At 43.2% G+C, this 27,896-nt stretch overlaps 1 protein-coding gene across 1 annotated transcript; it reads left to right on the top strand.

Moving 5' to 3' along the window:
* Window positions 1–6,706: 6,706 nt before the first annotated feature.
* LOC308466791 (uncharacterized protein) lies at window positions 6,707–27,886 on the top strand. The gene is made up of 4 exons (XM_080987995.1): window positions 6,707–6,943; window positions 7,909–8,065; window positions 12,782–12,886; window positions 27,513–27,886. Exons 1-4 carry the CDS (start codon window positions 6,891–6,893, stop codon window positions 27,528–27,530), a joined length of 333 nt encoding a protein of 110 aa, XP_080844121.1. The 5' UTR covers window positions 6,707–6,890; the 3' UTR covers window positions 27,531–27,886.
* Window positions 27,887–27,896: the final 10 nt, after the last annotated feature.

A 27,896-nucleotide genomic window follows, 5' to 3' on the forward strand; every position in this document is an offset into this window, starting at 1 on the left:
TTCTGCAGGATTCTGTGCTGATTCTGTTCTGATTCAGGAAGCAGTTTGCATGGAAATGCCTGCTAAAAGGAAGAGGCTTGCTTTGGAATTGGGATAAAACAAAGGGTTTTCAAATAAAAGGGCATGACTGCTTGGAAGCCCTTTGCAAAAGTCCAGTAGTGCACTTTGAAGTCCCAATGATTGGAGCTTCAAAGCGCAGCATCACCTGACATCATCTGCCAAATTTACCCGCTGGGGGTGGGGGATAAAAATCTGACATACTGGCCAGGAAAGGCTCCCCATTCCTGCACTAGCCATGCAGAACACTTTAATCTACTTCAATTGCATATACTTAAATTATCACACCAACTGGGTTTGATACAAATTGTTCTCAGTGAGAGGGAGCTCACTGAGACCATGCAATGTTTCATTTTGCTGGATTGTGTCCCCTTCAGATGTACGGCAGTCTAATCCCAAAACAGTCTGAGTCAATAAAGACTGAAGTCTTATGTTTTCCTTTGGTTGAAACTCGTATGGTTCATCACCATAGCCAATCATAACTTGAGCATAGAAATCAGCTTTATGGACAGCAGCAATGACTCTTGGTTTCTCATGAAATGGTTGATTTCTACCTGGTTCTTTCCCCTTATCAATCTGTCATGACTTAGTGGAGACGGTATTCGGTTTGATAATTCGCCTTTAAAGTAATTGCACAAGATGATGGTGCTAACATAGTTTAGATTCTGGATCTACTATCTCACTTCTTGTATGGCACCTATTGGTTAGCATATGCAACACGAACAATTCTTTCTTTTAAATCTGTCGTTATGATGAACAATGGCCTCCGCTGCCTTTGACCTGGAGGGAAAAGGCTTCATATCCCAACTGCAATTTCATTAACCAGCGAGTTCCTGTTTTTTCACACTCTTTGTATCAATCTGTCATGTGCAATATCTCCCAGCAAAGTCTCTCTCTATAATAGTGTCGTTTTTCCAGTAATGTGATCTGATTCCTTGAGCAGAATGTCCCAGTTGTTTTCCACTGGCTGTGTGTAATGGATAACGGGCAGAGCACATGTTGGAGAGATGCACGTACAACCGCATCATTCTCTGAGTGATGCAATACCCTAGCTAATGAAGTAATTACCAGCTGGGAATTTTATAATAGGCAGCTTGCTGAATTGGACGAAATATGTCTTCCAATTCCTGTCTCTCCCAGGGTAGCTTCTGGACGGCCTTATTTAGTATTTCCAGCAGCACAGCAGATGTACGTCATAAGTGAAAGATGGCTTAGTTATTTGAACTCAAAGGAGCTGTGGTCAAATATGTCAGGAGACCCAGAGAAGCTTTGAGAATAGCTGGATTCTTTTCTTAATGGACTTTTGGGAGCAGAACAGAAATTATAAATCAAAACTACCTTCCGCAGCCCAACACCCCCCACTGTCCTGATGCTGGTGTAATAGGAACCATATTATAATTTACTTGATGTGAACTTTGCTGTCACTTCATGTATCAATTAATTTTAGCATTATTTTACACTTCTGCTATTGCCTGGGCTTGTTGTATAAATGAATTGTGGGGCATTTCTCCTCCATGGGTTATAGTTGTGCAAAGCCAGTAATTGAAGTTATGGGTTATAGTTAGCAATTGGGGTTATCTAAAGCTGCATAAAAATTTGCCCATCTTACTAGAAATGTGTAGCACTGATTAGTACTGGAGAATAAATTATAGCAATTGATGGTAATTAAATACCATTTTATCTCCTGTATAGAGCATGTGCACGCACGCACACACGCACATACATATTATCTTTCATTTTAAATACTGCTGCTTCATTGACTTGGCCATTAAAATTACTGGAAATGTGGCAATTACTCAATGGATATTAAGTAATTTGTAGTGCTGTAATTTTAAGTTTCTAGCAGCTTTAAGGTTTTGATTTTGCAATGTTTTATTACATATATTTGCACATTGCAATGTTCAGTAAACCTTTTCTTTAAAAAAAAGAAAAGGAAAAGAAATGCAGGATATGAGAGATCAACAGACACTCTCTAAGCAGGCAATCTTTGGGAAGCTCTGCCTGGATGAGCAGTGTAGGATGCAATGGATCTCTGGATCAGTTGCGACCCCTGAGCCAAGGAGATAAACAACTATACAATCTTTAGAAAACATCTGAAGGCAGCCCTGTATAGGGAAATCTTTTTTAACGTTTAATGTTTTATTATGTTTTCATATACAGTGGTACCTCGGGTTAAGAACTTAATTTGTTCTGGAGGTCCGTTCTTAACCTGAAACTGTTCTTAAGCTGTTCTTAAGCTGTTCTTAACTTAACTTTAGCTAGTGGGGCCTCCTGCTGCCGCCGCGCCGCCAGAGCACAATTTCTGTTCTCATCCTGAAGCAAAGTTCTTAACCCGAGGTACTATTTCTGGGTTAGTGGAGTCTGTAACCTGAAGCGTCTGTAACCCGAGGTACCACTGTATGTTGGAAGCTGCCCAGAATGGGGAACCCAACCAGATGGGTGATGTATTAATGATGATGAGGAGGAGAAGGAGAAGCAGAAGGAGAAGGGGGAGGAGGAGGAGGAGGAGGAGAAGAATGGAATAGGACATCCCTATTTTCATCAGAAAAATGTTGGAGGGTATGTAAGCAGAGAGCAGTATGTAAGCAGACAGTTTATAGGAACGCCTCCTCCCCTATGATCTTGTGCACCCCTTGAGGCCAGTTGGGGATGCTCTTTTGTACTTGCCACACTGAAGGAGAAAGTGAGACGAGCCCCCCCCCCCCCGTAACATTGGCTAGGTTGTGTAATTCCTTGTCCTTGGAGATCCACCTAGCTCTCAATTAAAGGTCTTTAAAGTGATAAGGGTTCTGTGTAACTTGTAAGTCTCCTGCTTGTGCCTTGCAGTGTCAGGCATCTAGTTCCCGGCTTGATCACACAGTAAGCGTAATTAATTAAGAAGGATGTTTTATTGTCAAAACAAACAGATAGCTCTGGACGGCTCTAACACAGCCCCCAGCCTCATCAATCAAGATGACCCTTCTGAAGATTCCCTTTGACGTCAACAGAAGATATTGAACTTTCACTTCTTACGTCTTTTGTTTTGCATCCTGTCTTGCAAACCTCCCATTCGCCGAGACCTCGAACTTAGTGGGTCAGCTCCCACCTCTTCCCCATTCTCTGAGAGGCTGTCTCTTAACTCTTTCCCACCTGTTTGTGCTTCCAGCGAGCTTTGACTGCGTTCTAGCTTGCTCTCCACTAATCCCTTATCAGCCGGCATTCCAAGGGGCGGGGGAGTTGGCACTAGCCGATGTTCATCCTGCATGACAGTTAACTCTCTCTGTTCCCGGCTGCTTTCTTCAATGGGAGCTGGCTGCAAACCTTCACGGGGAGCTGTCTCATTCATGACATGTGGTGAGATCAGAGAGAGAGTCTGGAACTCTGACTGGACTCTAAGCATGCCTTGACCATGGCAGTGCATGTCTGTATGTATTTGCTACCAATATGCTTTTATGCCTGTCAAGTAAACTTCTAAACTTGACTGAATCTTTATGAGTGTTTATTGCCTACTGTGTGTACCTTCAACCCCGAGGATGCTTCCAAGGAAGGAGCTGCGTTGAGATGTAACTCTGCTGAGTATGGATACTGGTACACACATTCAGCAAAAATGATGCCGGACCCAATCCTTTTAAATCATTCAGCAGAGGTTGATGGATTGATCCAACACTCTGCTTGCTGACTTTTCACTGCCTCCGTTTAGGTAAACACTTCATTTTAGATAAACACTTCATTTTTACAAATCACCACGGGTGCTTCCAGAAATGGGCCACCATTCCAATACAGGTAGTGTTTCATGCAGTGCTAAACAAAAACAAAAACAGGAAAAAAAACCAGAAGTGCTGTTTTGGGGGGACAGGAGGCGGGCAGATGTGGAGGATTCACTGGTCCTGAAAGGGGTAACTATGCCCCTGAAGGACCAGGTGTGCAGCCTGGGAGTCATTTTAGACTCGCAGCTGTCCATGGAGGCACAGGTCAAATCTGTGTCCAGGTCAGCTGTTTACCAGCTCCATCTGGTACGCAGGCTGAGACCCCATCTGCCTGCAGACTGTCTCACCAGAGTGGTGCATGCTCTGGTGATCTCTCGCTTGGACTACTGCAATGCACGCTATGTGGGGCTACCTTTGAAGATGACCCGGAAACTACAACTAATCCAGAATACGGCAGCTAGACTGGTGACTGGGAGCGGCCGCCGAGACCACATAACACCAGTCTGAAAGACCTACATTGGCTCCCAGTACGTTTCCAAGCACAATTCAAAGTGTTGGTGCTGACCTTTAAAGCCCTAAACGGCCTTGGTCCAGTATATCTGAAGGAGCGTCTCCACCCCCATCGTTCTACCCGGACACTGAGGTCCAGCACTGAGGGCCTTCTGGCGGTTCCCTCACTGTGAGAAGCCAAGTTACAGGGAACCAGGCAGAGGGCCTTCTCGGTAGTGGTGCCCTCCCTGTGGAACGCCCTCCCACCAGATGTCAAAGAGAAAAACAACTACCAGACTTTTAGAAGACATCTGAAGGCAGCCCTGTTTAGGGAAGCTTTTAATGTTTGATGTATTACAGTATTTTGATTTTTTTTTTTGGTATGCCGCCCAGAGTGGCTAGGGAAGCCCGGCCAGATGGGCAGGGTATAATTTATTATTATTATTATTATTATTATTATTATTATTATTATTATTATTTTCAAGGGGGAAAAGAGGTGCTGGAGCTTACTATGAATGCCTCCCTTGTTCTCTTATAATGGCAAGGGCGCCCACCAGATTGGTGCTGGAACTGAGTTCTGGGTGGGAGGAAAAAGCCCTGGTTTATGCAGGAAAGTATTCAAAGATCTGATTGCTCCCACTTACAATCTAGAGTGGTACAGTCCTTCCAGACTAATAGCTTCCCCAGATGCAATAAAGCAACTGGAGACTCAGCAGAGGACACACAAGGGCTAACACCGCATGCCATTTTATTGTGCGCCCAGGATGAAGGACAAAGCAGGCAATGTTACTTGGGCTGTCCTGTACATGTGTCATGGATATGCCTTGCCCCACCCTCTCCATCTTCTTCCCATCTGTCACAAGCACCTGCTTTTCCTTTTTCATTGGTATGTAGTGTCGGCTAGCCAAGAGAGTACAGTTCCTGAGGATACAGCAGCAGGTGAATGCCATGTGTGCTCTGGCACCGAAGGAAGCTGTCTACCTCTCTGGCACACCAGGGATGATGCCTTCTTCTTCCTCTGTATTTTAATACTTGCCACAAGTATTAATAGCAAGCTTTCTGTCTTGGCAACAGGGATCATTAGCTCTACAGAGCACACAGCAAATGTCCCTTTACCCTTCAAGATAAACAGGCTATCATAGTTGCATTTTTCTCATCAGTCTTCAAGGTCATCGGGAATCCAAGGTATGCTGCAGGATCACTTTACGGTCACAACATCCCACCAATCAGAGCTGTGTGTGTGTTTGTAATGATGTATGTATGTATGTATAGACTCTGCATCTTTGTTTTCTTATTGGCCAAACAGTCTTAATTTTACCCTGCTGCCGGACCACCTTTTAAATAATTTTATGGTTTATATCTTTCCCCCCGGATGTGGCAGAATATAGGGCTGTCTGCTCAGAGAGAAAACAACAATTCAAGGTATTATTATAACCTAAGTCACACATTGTGTGAGAGTGTGTATTTTCCGGCTCACAGCTTACTGTTGCTTGTTAATAAAATGGCTAAAGTATTACAGTTTTGGGAGCAACACAAGATTTACTAAATGCCAAGCAACACTGATTGCATTTATTTTCTAGGCGTTTGCCCTCTTCCGACCGCAGGTAAGAGCCACACTCCTGTTCCTGACTTCTGGTGATGCTTCTGGTCACTCCGACATTTTAATATTGAACTTGAAAGGCCACTATTAGTTCAGAGAGCAAAGGGAAGTCACAGGCTAAAACTCAGCTTGGCTTCCTGCCAAACTATTTTCCTCTTTGGCTTGGCACCAGCCCCATCAGCATACAAATAACTTCCCTTCATTTACTGCCAGCTCATTTTATTTAAAAATCAAAAGATCTTGTCTCTCTTCCTCACACCCTTGGGGAAAAGGGGAAGGAAAAAAAAAAAGGAAAAGGGAAGTCTTTAAACAGGCAAATTAATGTTATTAGCGGAACAATTCTTTGGTATGAGGGAAGATCGCTGGCTTTGGCGCTATCCCCGCCGCCATTACAGTTGAAAGCCAGTCTCTCAAAATAAAGTAATAATGCAAACTTATTGTTTGGAATTTAGTGACAGAGCTCCAAAGAACTGGATGGGGAGAGTGAGAGGAGCAAGAGCAGCTGTTTCCGGCTTATGAGATTGATCTCCTGAGGCAGCCTGTGTGGTAGTGAACTGCACACTGGAACAGATGCCGACTGTAGAAGGGGCTTTACTAGTTATTATAATGGGGACAGGGTTTGAAAATTTGTTGGGGCTCAGTGTACTATATAACGATTGCTTCGTTGTCTCCAAAGACTCCAGAAACCAAGAAGCTTCTAATCTAAGAGGGGATTAGTGAACTCACTTCATTAACTTTCTGCAAATGTTGCCTTTCCCCCTCACCCCCACTCTTTTGGTTTCTTGATGGTGTGCTTACTGAAGATGTGTCAATGGGTTGCAATTTGCTGCCTGGAATGTCGTCTGCTAACTGTACGCCATGGAGATGGCAGAAACGGAATCCTCCCCTCCTTCGGAAGCCTCAATGGTCTTTGTACTGCTGCATAGCTCTTCCCCTACGATATTTTGAATGGCTAAACATAATGCTTTGTCGAATTAGCCAGTGAGTTTCACAGAGCACCACCGTCTACAGACTCTGGTGTCACATCATCTGGTTTTAAGTTGTCCCGGAGATGGATAATGTCAGGAGAAAGATTAAGGGCTATGAGCAAACCAGGAAGTTCAGCTCAGAGGTAAGGAATCCAATAAAGGTAAGGGACAGATTGGAGTTGCGTTGATAGCCTTGCTTGTTCCATGCTGAGAACGAAGGACATCTCAAAGCCAGGGCATTAATCCAGTTGATAGGCATGTCTAGTTCGGCCAAAGTCAGCTAAAGCAAAGTTCAGTTGGGCTGTTTAAGATTATGATTGGAATTTAGCTTTCTATCTGATCTCTTGAGAATTGCCCTTCGCTGGAAGAAGGCTGGTGCCAGAGCAAGATATGGTTGAAAAGCAACTGGATAAAGGTTCAGCCTCAAGTACTGGGGGACAGGAGAACAGTCCGCCTAGTCTGTTAAAGCATATATTGGCTTCTAAGGTGTGTTTTCTCAGTGATTTAATCCCCCCCCCCCTTTTTGGCAGATCTATCACGTTTGTCTGTCTATCTATCTATCTATCTATCTATCTATCTATCTATCTATCACCCTGCTGATCTTTCAAAGATCTCAGATTTATGTATAGTCCCCAGGCATCAAATAGGACCAGAGTTGCATAGCTTCATCATAGGACTCCATTATCTGCCTTTGCATAATGGTTAAGTACAACCATTACTTACCATTACATAAAGTACAACAAGGATGAATATATCTTGATAAAATAGAGGGAGAATGACCCTAAAGGGTGGTACTTGTTCTTTCTTAGGACTGCATGTATTTCCTTTGTATTGTTGTTTCAGCTATGTTTTTTTCCAGGCAGCATTAGTAAGATGTAGATCCTTTCATCCAACAGCTGGATAACTATTTACTACAGTGGTGCTGAATCGTTGGCTGTTTAGATATTCAGACCAAAAATATGGTTGGGGGGGGGGATATTTCTTTTAAAATATTCTCCTTGATCAGGTCACATTTTCTTAAGCAATTTTCTGCTGCTCGTTTCCCTCTTTCCCTCATTCAGTATCATTGTCCTTCCTCTTCTCATTATGGTTCCTCTCTCCTTCCTAGAATGATCCCAGAAGACCAGGAATCACATCTTGAAAATGATTACGTCACACAGTGCATCACATTTGGCTATGACATCACTGAAGTCAAAGTTGTGTGGACTGGGTCACATGGGGTGATCACAGCCAATCAGATTATCTGTAGTCCTCACTTTGCCTGGGTAAATCCTTTCTCTCTCTTTTGATGCAGCCTTTGAAAAAACGATTAAAGGGTGTGTGCCTTTTTATGCCACTGAAAACATTTGCAGGAAGTGACCTCTTTTGAATTAGGCATACAATTTACATTGCACTGGGCATGCAGCACAATTTGCTCAAATACACCTATAAATTGAAACAGGTATCACTCTTGCATTTGACAGTGTGTGACATAATACTTTCCTTCCTGAGTGGGGAACATTAATTTTACCATTTTCTGATGCAGACAGAGTTTTCCAACAACCGATAAAATTTACCACCACTTTGTATTGCTTTATTGTTTCCGGCACTAAAGTGGCAAAGCGCAAAATTACGCTCGTAAAAATTGGCTACCATGTTTCAAATATCCTGCAATTTTATGGGAATGTAAATCTGCAGCGAAGTAAAGATACCGTAGGTAATGGTATATGAGAAATGTAGGTTTTGTTTTCTTTTGTTTTGGTTTTGGTTTTTTTCTTTATTTTAAAAAAAGCAGTCCAGAAGGCTCAGTTTAAGTCTCCGGTAATTGCCATATTGGCAAAGCAATTCCTGTAAGGTAATGAAACTAGGGTTAATTTCAACCAGTAAGCGTCTCCTGATAGAAACTGTTTTCTGCATTATGAATCGAATTCATTAAAATTTAGCCTTTAAAAGCTGGTTGGGGGTGGGGACGGACGACAAATTGCCCAGGAACCAAGCTTGATTTACTTGGAATAATTAACGGGCTTTGAGATGTCTAGTTTGAAATTATTGGCAACCTCCATTAAATTGAGCTGGCTTTCAGCCGGAACTGCAAGAGCTCCTCTAGGGCCTATATCACATGTTGTGTACAAACACTTGCAAAGGTAGCCCAATGGTCCCTTTCAAAACAAGGAAAAAGCCACTTCCAAGTGGAGCCAATTGGGTGGCGGCAGACTTAACCCATTCCTTACTCACTATTTCTTCCACTTTAAATAACCCTAAACCACTCCCCTCCACTTGAGGCTTGTTTCGAGGTGAAACATGTACAGTGGTACCTCAGGTTAAGTACTTAATTCATTCCGGAGGTCCATTCTTAACCTGAAACAGTTCCTAACCTGAAGCACCACTTTAGCTAATGGGGCCTCCTGCTGCCACCGCGCCACCGCAACATGATTTCTGTTCTCATCCTGAAGCAAGGTTCTTAACCCGAGGTACTATTTCTGGGTTAGCGGAGTCTGTAACCTGAAGTGTATGTAACCTGAAGCGTATGTAACCCGAGGTACCACTGTATTTGAAATCACAGAGGAAAAAATAATGTTGGGATAGGTTGGATGGGGATAGGATGGATGGGGAAATAACAGCGGGTGGTTTAAAGAACTGAGCCTAGGGCTTGCCGATCGGAAGGTTGATGGTTCGAATCCCTGTGACGGGGTGAGATCCCATTGCTTGGTCCCAGCTCCTGCTAACTTAGCAGTTTGAAAGCACGTCAAAGTGCAAGAAGATAAATAGGTACCGCTCCGGCGGGAAGGTAAACAGCGTTTCCATGCACTGCTCTGGTTTCACCAGAATCAGCTTAGTCATGCTGGCCACATGACCCGGAAAAACTGACTGCGGACAAATGTCGGCTCCCTCGGACAGTAAAGCAAGATGAGCGCTGCAACCCCAGAGTCGTCCTCGACTGGACTTAACTGTCAGGAGTCCTTTACCTTTTTTAAAAGCACTCTTGCCCAACTCCCCTTCTTTGCTTCTTTCCCCCTTGTTATATTGGATGGTTCCAATGTATTGGTATAGATTTGGGGAACCCCCCCAAACCCCTTGAAATTAATAAATGGCAGGATTTTGATTACCGTAATTGGGATATGGATGAAAGTACAAGCTGCAGAACTACACCAGACAAGGAATCCCTGAGCTGGCTTAGCAAACCAGTCTGGCTGGCCTAATGAAGAACAGATCTGTTCACATGGCAAAAGGGGCTGATGGGCCACCTGAAAGGAATATTTTGGCCTGGGGAGACAAATATAGCCAAGGGGGTGGTGTGTGTGTGTCTGAAGTGACAGGAAAAGAGAGTTTTTAGGAAGGTGTTCTGGGAAGAAGAAGGAGGAAGAAGAAAAACTGGTCTCCATCTTGGGCAGGCTGGCTGAAGGCTGGCTGGGAGAGATGCCTTGGACTCCAGGGCTGCACTGTTGTGGTGGACCAGCCCCTCTTGAAATGACCATGCTATAAGATCTGGATTCCCTCCATGCACACTGAAGGTGTAAATAGGTGAATAAACCACATTTCTTAAAGCCATGACATTCTCTGCCATGGCTCCAATGGAACACAGACCCTGGGTGATCCTAGAACCCCATGGAATCTTGCTGCAGCTCAGCAGAGAGTAGGGGTGGCACCCAACCTTTGTGATAATATGTTAATAAAGTACAGTGGTACCTCGGGTTACAAACACTTCGGATTGCAGACTCCACTAACCCAGAAGTAATACCTCGGGTTAAGAACTTTGTCCCAGGATGAGAACAGAAATTGTGTGGTGTCGGCGCAGCAGCAGCGGGAGGCCCCATTAGCTTAAAGTGGTACCTCAGGTTAAGAACGCTTTTAAGTTAAGAACGGACCTCCGGAACGAATTAAGTTCGTAACCCGAGGTACCACTGTATGAGCTTGAAATGCTACCGAGACCACAAAATAAAACTCTGCATAGCCATGAACTTGAACTTTGGTGATCTGCACTGGAGCTTGTGATGGACTTGCTAATGGATCTGAGCCCCTTGACAGCATCCATTTCTTTCAGCTATCAGCAGGGATAGAGGTTGGTTTTTTGTATTGTTTTTCGTTTTAAAATAATTTCCATTTACATAAAAAATGCCGACATGCTTGCTATGTGACAAGGGCTGCTCTGGGACAAATGAAACCATTTGTATATGGCAGAGGTTAAGAGGGTTTGGAATAAAAATATACCTTCAAATTAGCGCACTAATAGGACTCGGGTACATTACGTTACATTAACTTCATATCGATTCAAATGTCCAGTGAAGGCAATCAGAGAACTCAAGAGTAACGAGGTTTATTCCACTGCGGTCTTGGTGAAACCAATAAGGCTAAAATATACCTACAGTTACAAAAGGTGATTTCCTCCCTAATCTTTGACCTAATAGACAGGTTGGATTGAGTGTTTATATGTGACCTTCTTGTCCATTACTCTCGAAACTGAAGAGCTTGCTGGAAAAGTAAAGTCCGTTCTAGAGTCTGATTCTCATTAGCTACTTCGTTGTAAGTGGGCAACCTCAGGCCCAAATGCAAAATGTAGCCCCCTGAGCCTCTCTCCCCATCACAACTGCTCCCCAATCTTTCTCCTTAGGCCACACCCCTTGCCAGCCCTAGATCACACCATTGCTTTTTTGTACTACTACTACTACTATTAATTTATTATTTATACTCCACCCATCTGACTGGGTTTCCCCAGCCACTCTGGACAGCTTAGTCCCCACTGTGCAAGGATGTGTGGATCCAGAATTGGCCTCCACAGTCATTTATGGCCTCGTTGTTAAAACCGTGTTTATGGAAGACAATCTCACTCGGCTACGAGTGGTCGCCAAAGAAGAAGAAGAAGAAGAATTAAAATATAATAATTCATCAAATATTAAAAGCTTCCCTAAACAGGGTTGCCTTCAGATGTGTTCTAAAAGTCAGATAGTTGTTTATTTCTTTGACATCTGATGGGAGGGCATTCCAAAGGGCAGGTGCCACTACCAAGAAGGCCCTCTGCCTGGTTCCCTGTAGCTTGGCTTCTCGTAGCGAGGGAACCGCCAGAAGGCCCTCGGCGCTGGACCTCAATGTCCGGGCAGAACAATGGGGGTGGAATTGCTCCCTCAGGTCTACTGGGCCGAGGCTGAATAGGGCTTTAAAGCTTAGCACCAACACTTTGCATTGTGCTCAGAAACATACTGGGAGCCAATGTATGTCTTTCAAGACCAGTGTTATATAGTTATATCTTTTTTTTTTATTGACACTGTGAGAGGTTAGGGGTTCCAGAGCTTGGTTGGTTGTGTTCAGTTAATTGCAGTGTGGCTTGTTTGCATGTCAGTGCCTCCCAAACATTTGGGTGCCACAGCCCCTTGGGTCCATGAATGCACCCCCAGTGCCCCCTACCCTATAAAAAGCATTATTCCAAATGGTGGTTTGCATGACCCTCTAAGGAAGGTAATAACACAAAAAAATTCAAAGCAGTAACGATTAATAGCACATTCATCCAAAATCCAATTAAAACCATTTAATCAGTTCAACAAAACAATGAACTTGTTCCTACCAATCCCCAGGGGTGGTACTGCCCCCTTAAGCACTGGTCAACAGTATTTGTTGGTTCCCAAAGGTTGCTGTCACTGTCAATGACGTCTGAAAGGTTTCCGTCCAACTGTGCAATCTGTCTGCTGCTCTCTGCACAAGGAGAGCTGCCTACGAATCTCTCAGCAAGGAAGCAGTTAATGCCCCGTCATGCTTTCCAACAGGTCATTGCTATGCCAGTGCATTTCTTGGTTTGTTAGGCACCCTAATTTTAATTTCAAGATGCTACGTAAAGCATTTGCCGCCGGGCAGAAATTAGTGTGTAATAAGGTCTTATAGCTGTCAGCAGCAAGGGAGGGGAAATGTGTTTAATTCTGAATTTCAGGACTTCCCTCTGTGCAACATGATCAGCAATCTCTCTCTCTCTCTCTCTCTCTCTCTCTCTCTCTCTCTCTCTCTCTCATTAACAGCTGGGATGGTGCAGGGCCAGCTTTGCCGGAGTGGTTCTCTCCAGTGACACTTCGTACACAGGGAATGTATTACTGAAGAGGCTCACCAGACACCTTAAGATTCAGGTCTCTGTTTACTGGTTTTTTATTGTTCCCTTCTGTTTTGCTTGGCCTCCAATGGATTTGTAGAGTAAGCCACTCCCCTCATTTTAGCATCCCATTTTAATCGGATGTTTCACTGGGACACGAAGCAAACAGAGGTCTGATAGCGCAGACCTCTACAAAACCAAGCCAGTCCATGTGATATATGATACAATTCACTGGAGAAGAGCAACTGGCTAATTTGTTTTTTTGGAAATATTTCCAGGCCACCTTTCTGGGCAATGCCCTTTCAAAGCAGCAATGAATGAACCAGCAACGCCCACACACCCTAAAACTATCAGCCCCCAACCTGAGCAAGATTCACAGTACTGTTGAAAGAATTGGATTAATTTAATTGGGTTAAATTTAAATACTGAAGTGTAGGGCAGCTGAATCTGGTAATTTCCCTCAGAGGATGAGTCTGGATAGGATCATATGGAGATTTTCCTTGTATACTGCTTTCCCACAGTTCAAACCATGCTCAAGGTGGCTTATGACATGAAAAAAATACGTAATTACAACACAGCCAAAGTTGTTATAAACAATAAACAAAGCGTCCAAAACGCACAACCAAATCGAACCATTTCCACATAAATTATAATAAAATATTTAGAAAGATACAAAAATTTATATCAATAACAACTCCCCCCCCCAAAAAAAAACCCCCAAACACCCTAAGCAATACACCAGCCCAAGATGGTTATCTGTCGATTGGATAATTTTAATGCAAACCTACTGAGATGTTTTCATCACCCTGTTGCTTATAGGACTGTGTTTTTTTTTTTAATGTCTTGCAATAGTTAATGGAATTATCATGTAAACCTTTCAATGCTGTGAGCCACTTTTGAGCGTGGTTTACAAAGCAGCATAAAAATAAACAGCGATAATCTCTCTTTCTCTCCCTCCCAATCACAAACACACGCACATGCACAAAGAAGAGGAAATGTGTGAATAACACAAGAAATATGCAAATTGCCTGTACTTGGATTTTTGTCTGCATTACAGCCAGGAACAATGTTAGCTGAATAGAGCAGCCCAATAAGCCACAGCTGCTTTATTCCACATCCTTGCTGATTTGTGCAGTATTATGGAACACCAACAGTTGGTCTGCGCTCGTAAAGGACATTTGAATAGATGTTTCTAATTTCTACTGGCAGTGCTTCGCTGCATTCTGACCTTCTGAAAACAAGCCTTTAGAGGGGGAATGGGGTAAGTGGAATTATTATACCGCCCATTGATGGTATATTTTGGCACAGTTGGGGTATGTGAAGACTTTTCTAATTATAGTGTTCTGCTCAAGAAAATCATACCCATACTTAATTACTGTGTAGCAGTATTCAGAAATCCTGAAATATGAATATGAGAACGAGACTAACAAAGTATGATTTGTTTTACTAAAAGGCCTTTCTGAAAACTCTGTTGAGTATCTGAATTTGCTTTTATTAGTCCCAGCATTCTATCTATATGCACAAACTTGCACATACATATTGAGCTGAAGGAGATAATTGAGTTTTCAAGCAACGAACCTACAAGCAAAACTGAAAATGTAAGAATATTTATTTTAGTTCATCAGCTGTACGCTCTTTCTGACAGACCACAGGACACTAGCAACATACAATGACATAGGCACTTCTGGTTAACAGGTTCTCTCACTCCTGGCAAGAAATCATGCTGCAGCATTCTGCATTAACTGCAGTTTCTGGGCCAACCACAAGGGAAACCCCACATAGAATACATTGCCTGGGCTACTGTGGCCCAGTTTTCCCAGTCCAGGAGTGACTTAAGCCCATAAAAGGTAGAACATGAGGTCCATAATGTTTCCTCTTCATGCTGCAGATTGCAAATGACTTTTTGATTTAGGTCATGGTGCTTCATGTAAGAGAGAAGGATTTTGACCACAGAAAGGTGGTGCATAAATTATTCTCTGTTGCTTGCTGCCTCTCAGAAATGTGCCTTTGGTAAAGTAAAGGACCCCTGGATGGTTAAGTCCTGTCAAATTTGACTTTGGGTTGTGGCGCTCAACTCCGCTTTCCGGCTGAGGAAGCCGGTGTTTGTCCGCAGACAGCTTTCCAGGTTATATGGCCAGCATGACTAAACCACTTCTGACACTGTGGTGAGTGCCAGAGTGCATGGAAACGCCCTATATCTTCCCGCCAGAGCGGTACCTATTCATCTATTCACACTGGTGTTCTTTCGAACTGCTAGGTTGTCAGGAGCTGGGACAGAGCAACAGGAGCTCATCCCGTGGTGCGGATTCAAACGGCCAACCTTGCGATTGGCAAGCTCAAGAGGCTCGGTGGTTTAGACTACAGCACTACCTGTGTCCCTCCTGCCCTTGGAGTGCAGCTCCTTCAAATGACCCAGTGTAGGAAAGTGCTTGAATTAAATGGCTAACTAAGCAGAAAAGCCCTTCAAGGCTTCTAGAAGTCCCGCAGAGTTCACATTTGGTAAGGATGTGGGGCCTAATTTCCCCTTGATTCAAATTCTTGCAAATCTGTATTTTACACAGAAGTCTCCCCAACCCCCAGGCTTTACAAATACATACGGTACTTGCAGATGAGAAACCCAAAAGGCACACTATATGCTTGGTCTACATTTAGCTTCCACAGTGGTGCAAATCAGAAGCATCTCCAATTAATTGAATTAAATGATGTTCATCTGGTGTACAACGTTTGTGGGAGCCACTACCACTTAATTCAACTCAATTATTAGTGCTCTGTTAATGAATTCATTTCATAATTCAGTGGTTGGTAAATCGTTTTCAAATTAAAATAAATGCTTCCTTTTAGGTGAAAGGAAAAGGCATACACATTCCCGGATGTTCTCATTGCCCCTCATATTCAGTTGTATGAGTGGCCTTCACAGTTCATTTCAGGCATGTGACAAATCTAATAGGAATAAACGCTTGCTAAGGGGTGAAATTCACTGGAATCTAAACCAAATATTAAGACGAGACTGATGTAATAAAATTATATACTTATTATGGAGCTATCCTCGGTTGGTAAGCATTAATTAATAGGATTAAGAATATATTTATTTTAGAGTTTATCCTTGCTTGAAGCTGCAATCATTTATTCAATTCCCCACCCCATCCCCCCGGACTTCATATATATTCCAGTGTCCTTGTGAATGCACAGGTTTTTGAATTCATTAAAGTGAATGAGAAAATCTTTGTGGCTGATGATACCCTGTGACTGCAAGTAATTACTGGATCACAATAGGATAGTATTTCATTGAAGAGTTTGTACTAGGAAGCCCGACAATTCCAGGCATCATAAAACACACCTTTAGCATCAACTGGACAGCCATGTTCATCAGAAATGGGAAACTTCTGGCTTCTGGCTTCCATGTGATCTCCAGAGGAAGCTTTTATTAGCTGAGACCTGCACATACCTTCAAAAAATCATTTTTCCAGGTGACACAACATGTGGAATACATAGCCATGTAACAACAGTAGAACAAGGTTTTTTTTTGCCTAATTGTGCGCAGTTCCATGTGTAGTCCACATCCTCCAGTCTCAGACTCCAAGTTCTTCATTCCCTTTTTTGTGCATTTCCCACAAGTTTTTTGTTTTGTTTTTACATACATCATACATTGTCCATCACTTATCACTTCCCTTAGGACTTCCTAGTCCATCTCTCCATGGCATTCTATGCAACCCTTATTCTGCTGCACATCCTGTTATACCCTCCAATTTTATTTCACGTGTTCCCCTTATTTAATACTAACACTGCTCATATGGTTACCCCTACTTGCAAGTTTAATTCAGTATTATATCTCCTGAGATATTCTATAAAAAAAACACACACACCTTCCACTCCTCATCCGTGTTTCATCTTTCTTTCTTATTTTTGCGGTCACAATTGCTAATTCTGTATATTCTGTCAATATATTCTGCAATATTTATTTCGTTGGTATTTCTTTTTCTTTCTGTTCCCTCCCCCCTGCACAAACTATTATAGCCCCAAGTTTTGAATTCCCCTTTCCACACTGTGGCTTCACACTAGGTCTCCATCCACGGGCATTTTGTGGCAATCTGTGCTTTTTTTCTGCAGTACCGGCATAATTTTTTTTTTCTAGTAGAAAAGTACTGGTTAAAAGTGTGGCACATTCCTGAACAACTTCATGGTGAGTACTGGCACCCTTTTTTTCTAGAAGAAAAGCACTGGTGGTAATGCATTTAATTGCAACATGGTCCTTATAGAAAATAAAGCCAAGCCGTGCCTTTAGTACCAATAATGCCTTTTCAGGTTTCAGTGAGAGGATGGGCAGGATTCATAGCAAAGCCGAAGGTGCCCAAACTTGCACAAAAAAGCATTGTGTCTACTACTGAATGCATGACAACAACCTGGGATAGCTTAGTTGGTAGAGCACGAGACTCACTGGCTGTTTGCCGTAATAATAAACATTGACATTGAGCATGAGACTCTTAATCTCAAATCCAACTCAAAGCATGCCTTCCTCTTAGCACGTTTCTCCCTGAGTTCAAGCATCTTCAAAGTCCATGACACCTTTGATAAAGGCTGTTCTCCAATTGGAGCGCTCCCAGGCAAGTGTTTCCCAATTGTTGGTGTTTATACTACATTTTTAAAAATTTGCCTTGAGACAGTCCTCTTTTGTTGACCACTAGCATACCGGTTTCCATTTTTAAGTTCAGAATAGAGTAGTTGCTTTGGAAAACGATCATCAGGCATCCGCACAACATGACCAGTACAACAAAGTTGATGTTGAAGAATCATTGCTTTGACACTGGTGATCTTTGCTTCTTCCAGTACACTGGTATTAGTTCGCCTGTCTTCCAAGTGATGTGTAATTTTTTTCGGAGACACCGTTGATGGAATCTTTCAAGGAGCTGGAGATGGCGTTTATAAGTGGTCCATGTTTCACAAGCCTACAATAAGGTTGGTAGTACAATAGCTTTGTAAACAAGCATTTTGGTTTCCCTGCGAATGTCCCGGTCCTCAAACACTCTGCACTTCCATTGGGAGAAAGCCGCACTTGCAGAGCTCAGGCGATGCTGGATTTCATCTGTCAGGCGATGCTGGATTTCATCTGTCAGCCCTTGTGGAAAGATAACTGCCCAGGTAGGAGAAGTGATTGACATTTTCCAACATCACACCATTGAGCTGGATTTGTGGCACTGCAGAGGGGTTATTTTGTACTTGCTGGTGCAGCACTTTGGTTTTTTGAATGTTGAGCGATAGGCCAAGCTTTTGGTAAGCTCCTGCAAAGATATTTAGGATGGTTTGGAGGTCATCGCCCGAGCGTGCACACACTACATTGTCATCAGCATACAGAAGCTCTATGATGGAAGTTATGGTAACCTTACTCTTTGCTTTCAGCCTGCTCAGAAAGCAGCCTGCTCAGATTAAAGAGCTTTCCATCTGTTCAATATATGATTTCTACTCCGGTGGGGATTCTGTGTACAACACCACCACCACCACCAACAGCATTCCTGAGACATAATCATGTCTGAATTTCAGTCTGCTACCTCACCCTCCCTACGTGGCACGTTTGTCCAAAGCCCTCCTGGTGTGGTTTAGAGTTCATGAGACACAGCCACAGAGATAAGAGATGCTCTAAAGTGGCGGAAAGGGATCAGGGCTCATTTGATGCATATGTGTTCAGCCAGTCCCCGGGTTCTTATACTATCTTTCGTCTGAATTGCAAGCCATCACGTTGTGTCTGTCCTTCCCAGATAGTAATATTATGCAGAAGAAGCTTGGGGTATTGCTGTTGATTGTATGTATTTTTCCTCAAGGACCCATTATTATATTTCTACAGTAGTGCAGATGAGTAAATGTTCTATAATGGTTCATCTGTTCCTAATGAGTCCTCTCTATTCCTTCATATTTTCATCAATGTAACCGGTTCTAAAGATAGGGCAAATTCAGGGGTTCGTTTGAGCCACTCCTTGTTCCCTGGAGCCTGCTTTTTTTTTTTTTTTTGACAAGGTGTGAAATAAGCACAACTACTTTCCACATGTAGCTCCCAGGCTGGCTAGAAAACTGGTGTAGCCATTCTCCATATTGGTGCGAGAGCTGAGCATCTGATGCTCACGGCAGTCGCCTCAAGTTCTACTGCATTCATCTGAAAAATGGCAAATGAGATGAACACTTACTTGGACTCATTTTAATTTTCCATTTTAGTGGTGGCTAACTCAATGCCTTGGAACAGAAATTAGCTAAACTTAACCATTCTCTTGTAAAAAAACACACACACCAGCCAATCCCTTCCTACAGAAGGCACTGAGGGTGGGTTACTACTCAGGTTAAGGCCTCCAGCTCATAAATCTAACAACCTCAGGAAATGATTCATGGTTTCACTTTGGAAAACCTCGCAGGAAAGAACAGAAATCAAATGCATATTCTGTTTCTAAAACTAAAGCCATATATCATGTTCCAGTGCAAGTCTATCTCCCCCAAGGGCTCCAAAAAGCATATAGGGCGACCACTGAGTTAAGAAGACTTTTGTTATATCGAGAGAATGTTACATTTAAGCAAGAAATGAACCACACCATTTGGCTGAATGCTAGAAAATTATCCCACCCCCTTTCTTTTTTCTTAAAAAGTCGGCATTTTAATTTTATTTTCCTTTCAGGTAGTTCCATGTATCAATGTTCCGTTAAATGGCTTGGCATTCCACTTGGAATTTTAAAAAGCTAAACTAGGATAATTGGAAAACTCTGCCCCCTCTCACCCACAAAATAAAACTTGTCCATATCAGAAGATTTTGAAACTCTTGAGAAAATTGCTTACTTTTGAACAAGACTAAGGTAAGTTCAAGGGACGCGGGTGGTGCTATGGGTTAAACCACAGAGCCTAGGACTTGCCGATCAGAAGGTTTGAGGTGTGAATCCCTGTGACGGGGTGAGCTCCCGTTGCTCGGTCCCTGCTCCTGCCAACCTAGCAGTTCGAAAGCACGTCAAAGTGCAAGTAGATAAATAGGTACCGCTCCAGCGGGAAGGTAAACGCCGTTTCCGTGCGCTGCTCTGGTTTGCCAGAAGCAGCTTAGTCATGCTGGCCACATGACCCGGAAGCTGTACGCTGGCTCCCTCGGCCAACAAAGCGAGATGAGCGCCACAACCCCAGAGTCAGTCACGACTGGACCTAATGGTCAGGGGTCCCTTTACCTTTACCTAAGGTAAATTCAGAAGAAAACACCAAAAATGTCTCTCTGTGGCATGGAGTAACTGTCTTAATTGTGTCAATTTAAGATCATATTGTCATACCCTCCAACATTTCTCTGATGAAAATAGAGACACCCTATTCAATAATAATAATAATAATAATAATAATAATAATAATAATAATAATTTTATTATTATTTATACCCCAGCCATTTGACTGAGTTGCCCCAACCCCTCTGGACAGCTTCCAACATATATGAAAACATAATAAAACTTTAAACATTGAAAAACTTTCCTATACAGGGCTGTCTTCAGATGTCTTCTAAAAAGTTGCGTAGTTACTGATCTCCTTGGCTCGAGGGTCACATACCCTCCATCATTTCTGCAACAAATATAGGGACATCCTAAGGAAAAGTGGGAAATTCTGGGATCATATCAGAAAGCGGGATGGCTTTTGTAAATCCAGCACTATCCCTGCAAAATAGGGACGCTTGGAGGGTCTGTAATGGATCATCAATGGAGAGCCAGTGTGGTGTAGTGGTTAAGAGCGGTAGACTCGTAATCTGGTGAACTGGGTTCGTGTCTCTGCTCCTCCACATGCAGCTGCTGGGTGACCTTGGGCTAGTCACACTTCTCTGAAGTCTCTCAGCCCCACTCACCTCACAGAGTGTTTGTTGTGGGGGAGGAAGGGAAATGAGAATGTTAGCCGCTTTGAGACTCCTTTGGGTAGTGATAAGGCGGGATATCATATCCAAACTCTTCTTCTTCTTCTTCTTCGAAGACATAATGGAGTCACACATTAAGATTTTTGCTTTCTTTCCTTCAGGCTACTTGTGTACCCAGGGCTAATCCATGACATTTTGCTGTCTGAGGTGACAGCCAATATGGAACTCTTCTCCATATGGGACTGGAAGTTGAACCTTACTTCCATACGGACAACACTAGATAGCACTCTCCACTGCTCCTGAGGCAGCAGGCTAGTTTAGCACTCCAAGAGAAGTTGTGTTGCATATGCAGCTTGGTCCTTCAACATAGTTCACTGGCAAGAAGGACCGAGAGCAAGTGCCAAATGCTTCATCCAGCATTTTCTGTCTGAGGCACTCGCCTCACTCTGGCTAATGATAGGGCCAGCCCTGCCTGCACTTTTTCCCATTTGAGAATGCAATGCCATACGATCTCCAGTGTTGTAAACAAAATCTGCCCTTTCCCCCTTATGGGGTATCCAAGAGCCCATATAGAGTCCTTACGTGGGTTCCCTATTGGTAGGAGAAAATAACAGGCCAGCCAGAGAATATTGAGAAACAAAGCAGCTAGTAAGCCTGATCTTTATTAAACTGTTGCAACAGGGTCCTCACTCGCCACAAGCAGAAGGGAGGAGCAACCCAGAACAAAGGTGTGCCAGCCCTTATATAAACTTTTGAAATTGCCCACCCTCAAACTCAAGAACACCTCCAGAAACATCATACATACATCACAGAAAGAGGTGGTCTCCAGCAAAATCCTGTCTGGCAGAAAACCTGTCAGTGGTCACTGATCGGATCACCCGGATAGCCTGGCCATTCTTCTGTAATGATAAATACTTAATTCCCGAGCCAGGTCACAGGCTCACCCTATTCACACCTTAAATGTGCTCTTAAGGCAGGATTTGTGAGCACAGAGACAATGGGGAGGTTTTTTCATTTCCTCCCTCCTTGCAGAGAAACATTTGGTCACTTTGGGAGAGTCAAAATGGTTTCAGACTGTCTTCCTGTACCATTTCAGACATAAAAAAAATCCTTCCAGTAGCACCTTTAAGACCAACTAAGTTAGTTCTTGGTATGAGCTTTCGTGTGCAAGCACACTTCTTCAGATACACTGAAACACTGTTTCAGTGTATCTGAAGAAGTGTGCTTGCACACGAAAGCTCATACCAAGAACTAACTTAGTTGGTCTTAAAGGTGCTACTGGAAGGATTTTTTTTATTTTGATTATGGCAGACCAACACGGCTACCTATCTGTAACATTTCAGACATGTGGTTTATATATTTATGTACGTGTTTGCCTTATACATTTAATTTATGTATTTGAGACCTTAAATTCTTATAGCACCAGCAATGTCCCCCTGAAATCTTTCCTTTCACCCTGTAACTGAGATTGTTTCAGATGGAAGGACTGGACTGGGAAATAGGAAACAGAACAGCAGATGTCCACTCACTGTTGAAAAATGACAAAATGAAAGGAAGACGGGGATGGAGGGGAGCAAGAAGAGAAATAATAGTTTGCCATCTAGACAAGAACACTCTGGTTCTAAACACAACACATCGCTTTCCCACACTTTTCAAAATAAGTCTTGTTAAAGCAAGGCGGGAGGAAGGAATTGAGCTTCTTGAGTACAATTCCACTCTCAAAACAACGGCTGCCTTGTTATCATATAGGAGTGGAAGCTCTGTCAGAAGAAAAAGGATCTTAAGAAAACAAAATGCCTACCTAAAGTAGAGGTTTGTCCCATTAGCTCACAATACCATCAATCCAAAGTGATTTGGGGAAGTACTGGAATAAAAGTCAAAGATTACTGAAGCACATTTTTTAATTTTTGTTATTGCACTTGTGTAAAATTTTGAAAGGGAGCTTGCACACTTTCCTGTGCGGGGAATGAGCAAGGTCCACCCTCCCCCCTTTTAAGAGACAGAAGGCCATTCACAAATATAATACTGTAGTATTGAATACTGTTTACATTCTGCAAGCTGTCACTCCAACACTGCCCATCACTCAGAATCTGTTTGAAGCCTGCAAATAGAGAAAACATATACAGTCCTCCATTTGGTTGCAAGCATGGTTCAGCTTGCTCTTGGCTACAGCACTGGTGACTATGTGTTTATTTGTTTATTTAGGTGGCCAATAGTGTTTCCCAATAACCATAGCTGTCAACTTTCAGATTTGAAAATAAGGGATCAGCAGCCTCACCTGTCCCGGGGACAGTCTATGGGATATCTAACAATCTGGGATAGCAGCGGGAAACGGCGCCGGAATAACAGAATTTCCCGCAAAAAAAATTATGCTATGCCAATAACATAATCAAAATGTGATTAAGAGCATCATATTTGCTCCTGCTTCTGGGTCTGCGAGTGGGGTGCTTGCTGGTTGGGCAGGCAGTTCAGCATTTGCCATTCTTCCTTGCTTGCAGAAGGTCCATAGCTGTCAACTGTCCCTTATTTGGCGGGAAAGTCCCTTATCCCAGCGTCGTGTCCCGCTGCTGTCCCTTATTGATGATGTGCCTTAAATTTCCCGGGTTTCAAAGGAAGCAGCTCCTCTCCCTCCCTCCCTGCCAGCCAGGGAGGAGGGAGGCTCCAACTGTGTTGCTTGGCTGCGTTGCTCACCCAATAAGGAGTCTAAGAACGACTGGGGGGTGGAGCTTGCATGCCTTGTGCCGATCAAATCAGCCGCGTTGCCTGGGGACTCGCATTTGCTCAGCGCTTCCCAGCGAAGTGGTGATGGTGGTTTTCCTTGCTGCATCCCCTTTGCCGGGTTGCTATGCTGTGGGAACCACCGCTTGAGGCTTCGTTTGGCTGCTGGCTGGGCTTTCTGCCTTTGGCTCGGAGGGCTCAGAAGTTGCACATACCTGTGCTTGCAAAATCCCTTATTTTGGCTGCTGATCCCTTATTTTCGAGGCTGCTGGTCCCTTATTTTCAAATCTGTAAGTTGACAGCTATGAGAAGGTCCCAGGTCCAATCCCTGACGTGTCCATTTAAATGGACCCCACAGAATGTGCCTGGGAAAGGACATACCTTGAGGTTGCGAGAAACCACTGCCAGCCAGAGCAGATCAGCTGTAGCCAAGATGGCAGCCTCCAGATGTTGGACTACAGCTCCCACAATCTCTAAGCGCAGCTCGTGGAATCCAACAAAGCGTGTTCTCCTTCATGGAGAGCACGTGTTGTGATGGGGTCTAACAAGACATCCCACTGTTGCTGGGTGGGTAAAGGTAGTTGGCCACTGTTGTGATTGGGCTCCTCTTGTCATTGGGGAGAATTTGATGTTGCCATTTTGTGATTGACAGCCAGAAGATTTATATTCCCTGCGCGCAGCTTTGAGCTTCCTCTTTTCGCTGCGCACATCGGATTACCCGCCCTCCCTCCCTATATTTAGGGTTTTTTGCATTGACCTTGCTACGCCTATCATGGGGTCGTCTGCTTTTGGGGCAGGGGCCTGGTAGGAATTTTGTCCATTTGGCTGATTGGCTGGTGCCACTTGGTTTTTGCCTACTGCGTAGCAAATCATCACAACTTTTAAGGTTGCGGTTAGGCATTGGTTTTATGAATTGGTTGGTGGAGGGGCATGGATTGGCTGTGCCTGCCCCTCCAATGCTGCTGCTGCAAGGGTATTCCATTAAAGGAATCCAGGGGCTCGCCATGCTTTTGTCCGAACCCCTGGCAAGGGGCTAGGGCCACGCAAGAGTCCATGGGAGCATTTGGGGAGAGGTGAGGGCATGGTGCCCAGCTCCATCTTTCTCCCCAAATTGTTTTCCCTTTCTGACTTTCGCGGGTGTGCGAATGTTAGCCTGTCCCCGTGTGGGGTCAGATAGTCGCCTAAGCAACCACTCACATTTTTTGCATTTTAATAAAATTGTGGCCAAAATTATGCCAAAAACCTTAAACAAAAATTCTGTGTGAATTGTGTTTTTATTGGGGTGGCTTGGGGACCTCGACACACAATTCATGGAAGGAAGCACAGCATCCACCCATAGAGTAGTCAGCAATTTTGGGCTAGATAGACGAAAAGTCTGGTGCACTCTAAGGCAGCTACAGGGGCTTCATATGTTCAGGTATGGCCAATGTGTCCCTAGCTGCAACTACTTCAAAAGACAACTGAGAGCACAGGTCCAATCTAAAGTGAGGAAGGTATTTATTTCCTCTTCTCTTGTAGAAAGGTAAACACACATGTATTAGATTTCCTTGTGGTAAAAAGGTTGCCGGAGGGTTGATTTTGAGTGGAAAAATAACAAACGGCAAACAGGTAAAGACCTGAACCTTCACTCAAAACTACAGCTTCTCTAACATGATTGACACTGCTGTGTGTATGGTTGGAAGGGAGGTCAGGGATATGTTACACACAGTAGTACATTTGTTCCTCAGGTTGCCTCTGGAGTAATTTTGATGGCAGTAACTTCTCATCACTCCCATCTATGTTGCATTTTGGACCAAAGTTCTGGCTTATAACCTGCTCCCAGGATTCAGATACAGTATAAAGAAAAAGTAATGGCCCCAATAAACTGATTTTTGGAATGCATTATCCGTTTTAAAAATTGGTGCAGGGGGACAAACGTTATGTTCTTCAAGATACTAGATATTTCCATCATGTTTTCAGTAACCATCTGGTGAGCTCTTGGCCCTCTGTGACATTACAATACACCACAGGAAATTCTTAATGTTGTAGACATTAGACGAGAGATCCACACATCTTCTGAACTCCCTAACCAAGACCTAACGCTCATACAAGGAAAATTATGACTATTGTGGCATTTGAAAATGGAGTTACACAGTCAATAAAGTGTGCGGTACAGCATGATGTGATGGCCAGAGTGTTGAACTAGGACTTGGAAGACCAGGGTGCACACACCTGGTCAGCCACAAAGTTCACCTTGGGCCAGTCACAATTTTTCAGCCTAACCTACCTCACAGAGCTGTTGTTGTGAGGAAAAAATGGGGAGGAAGTGAACAATGTAGGCCACCTCGAGCTCCTCAGAAAAAAGGTGGGATAGAGATACAAATAAAGCAGTACTCGATGGATGAAAGGATATATGATGTCTGACATGACTGAGAATCGTAGAGCCAGAGATCTTTAAAGCGTTAAAATCGAGATGTGGAAAATATGGAAACAACGAGAAGAGGCAGGATTGAGATTTGGAGATATGCTTCAAGGTCCAGACGATGGGAAGCCCCGAAAAATTAACAATTATAATTAGGATGATAATTTGGTCTTTTTTATTTTAGTTTTTTATTTTAATTGGATTATGATTTGATATGTTAATTGGATGTTTTTTATTGGAAAATTAATAAAAAATGATTTAACAAAAAGAAACAAAGGTGGGATAGAAATGCAATAATATACACATGCATCTCTTCACCACAATGAAGGTGAAGCATCTAATGTCCCCTTTAAACTACTTCCTCCGCCTAAAAACCTACAAGGTCAGAGAAAAATCTAGGCTAGAAGAACTCTTCTTTTTGCTATTCTATCATACCATCAGCTGTACATTTCTCAAGGTGCATTCGTCCCAGGAAGACATCTAGCACCGGTCTCTTCTGAGGAGCTGTTTGACAGTGGAACGGTCTCCCTCAGGAGGTTGCGGACTCTCCTTCCTTGGAGGTTTTTAAGCAGAGGTTGGATGGCCATCTGTCACGGATGCTTTAGCTGGGTTTCCTGCATTGCAGTGGGGTCAGACTAGATGACTCTCGGGGTCCCTTCCAACTCTACAATTTTATGATCCTGTGAATGCGCAGATAGCCCTCCGCTGCTGCTAGACACTTTGTTTCTCAAGCTCCTGCTTTTGCTTCTGCAGTAATTGGAGGCTGGCTCCTCCATAAGATCAGAGTAACCCATTTCGCCAGTTAATGAATTAATTAATTACCCATTCATCCTTAATTGAATATTTTTAAAGCAACGGAATCCATCCATGCACTGATGTTACTTAGCGCTCTTTGGGTTAGCGCATCACACGTCGCGGAGCAATGCAAAAGAGCCTTCCCCAAGTGCTTTGTTTCCCAGCTGCTAATTTAATCAATTTGCCAGGATACACGGAAAGTAATATAAAGGGGCAGAGGCTGGGAAGGCATGCAGATCGGAAGATATCTGCGGGGTGATATAAATTCATGGGGTATAAACTTTTAGGGCAGTCTTAAATTTGTTTTCTTTAATAAAATTTCTCCGATAAAATCTTTTGAGGTACAAAGAGAACGGATGGTTGTTGTTGTTGTTTAACTAAAGCATATTAACACACACTGGTTAAAATTTTCAGTTTGGCCATAACACTGGCTTGGTCTTGATCCTATTAACGCCAAGGGGAAATCCCTAAATGTTGATCCATTTTTAGCTAAATCTGCCCTGTTCTACTATGATACTTGTGTGTGTGTTTTTGTTGTTGTTTTTGAGTAGCCTTGCGGATTAAGGTCTGATCGTAAAAAGCAGGTGCATTTTTTATAAAAAATTCTGAAGTATTTGTTTTAAAATGTCATATAATGACTATGCAGCTCACTAATCTCTTGCCTGCAGGATTTCAGCAGATAATAACTGGTCGAGTAATTTCACCATCATTTACATAGCACCTTCTGGCTGGAAGGATTCCAAAGTGTTTTAGAAAGATGGTGCCCATTAACAGAGGTTTCATTCTTCACTTTTATTCCCCCTGCATAAAAGTTATCACATTTGCAGAACAGTTTTCTTCTCTTCTGCCAGGTAAACTTTCTTGCATTCAAAGCCTGACATACATTTTTTTCTTGCTTTGCAGAAGGAGACTACCCTGTGATTCATTGCTATAAAGGATTTGCTGACAGATGAGTCTGGGTAGGCTAGAAAGTGAAGACCTCTGAGAAGTCCCCTGTCATTTTAGCCAAACTGCCTAAGCTGCAATGTAATAGATTAGCCATCCCTCAAGATGCTGTAACAATAGTTGGGTTCCCAGTGGACTCCTCTGGCTTGCTGTGCTGCCGTTGCTGTTTTTAACAGATTTCAACAAAATATTCTAGAGAAGGAAGCATCTAGCGTTAAAAACCAACCCTTTTTGAAACGTTTGCTGTTCGTGTCAATGATGTTTCTGTTATATAAAGAATTGACACTGTTAGGACTTATCCAGGCAATCAATGAATAGCTTCTCCAACTGAATTTTAGCTGT

Source organism: Podarcis pityusensis (assembly GCF_964106645.2).
Source record: "Podarcis pityusensis genome assembly, chromosome: 17".
NCBI lineage: Eukaryota > Metazoa > Chordata > Lepidosauria > Squamata > Lacertidae > Podarcis > Podarcis pityusensis.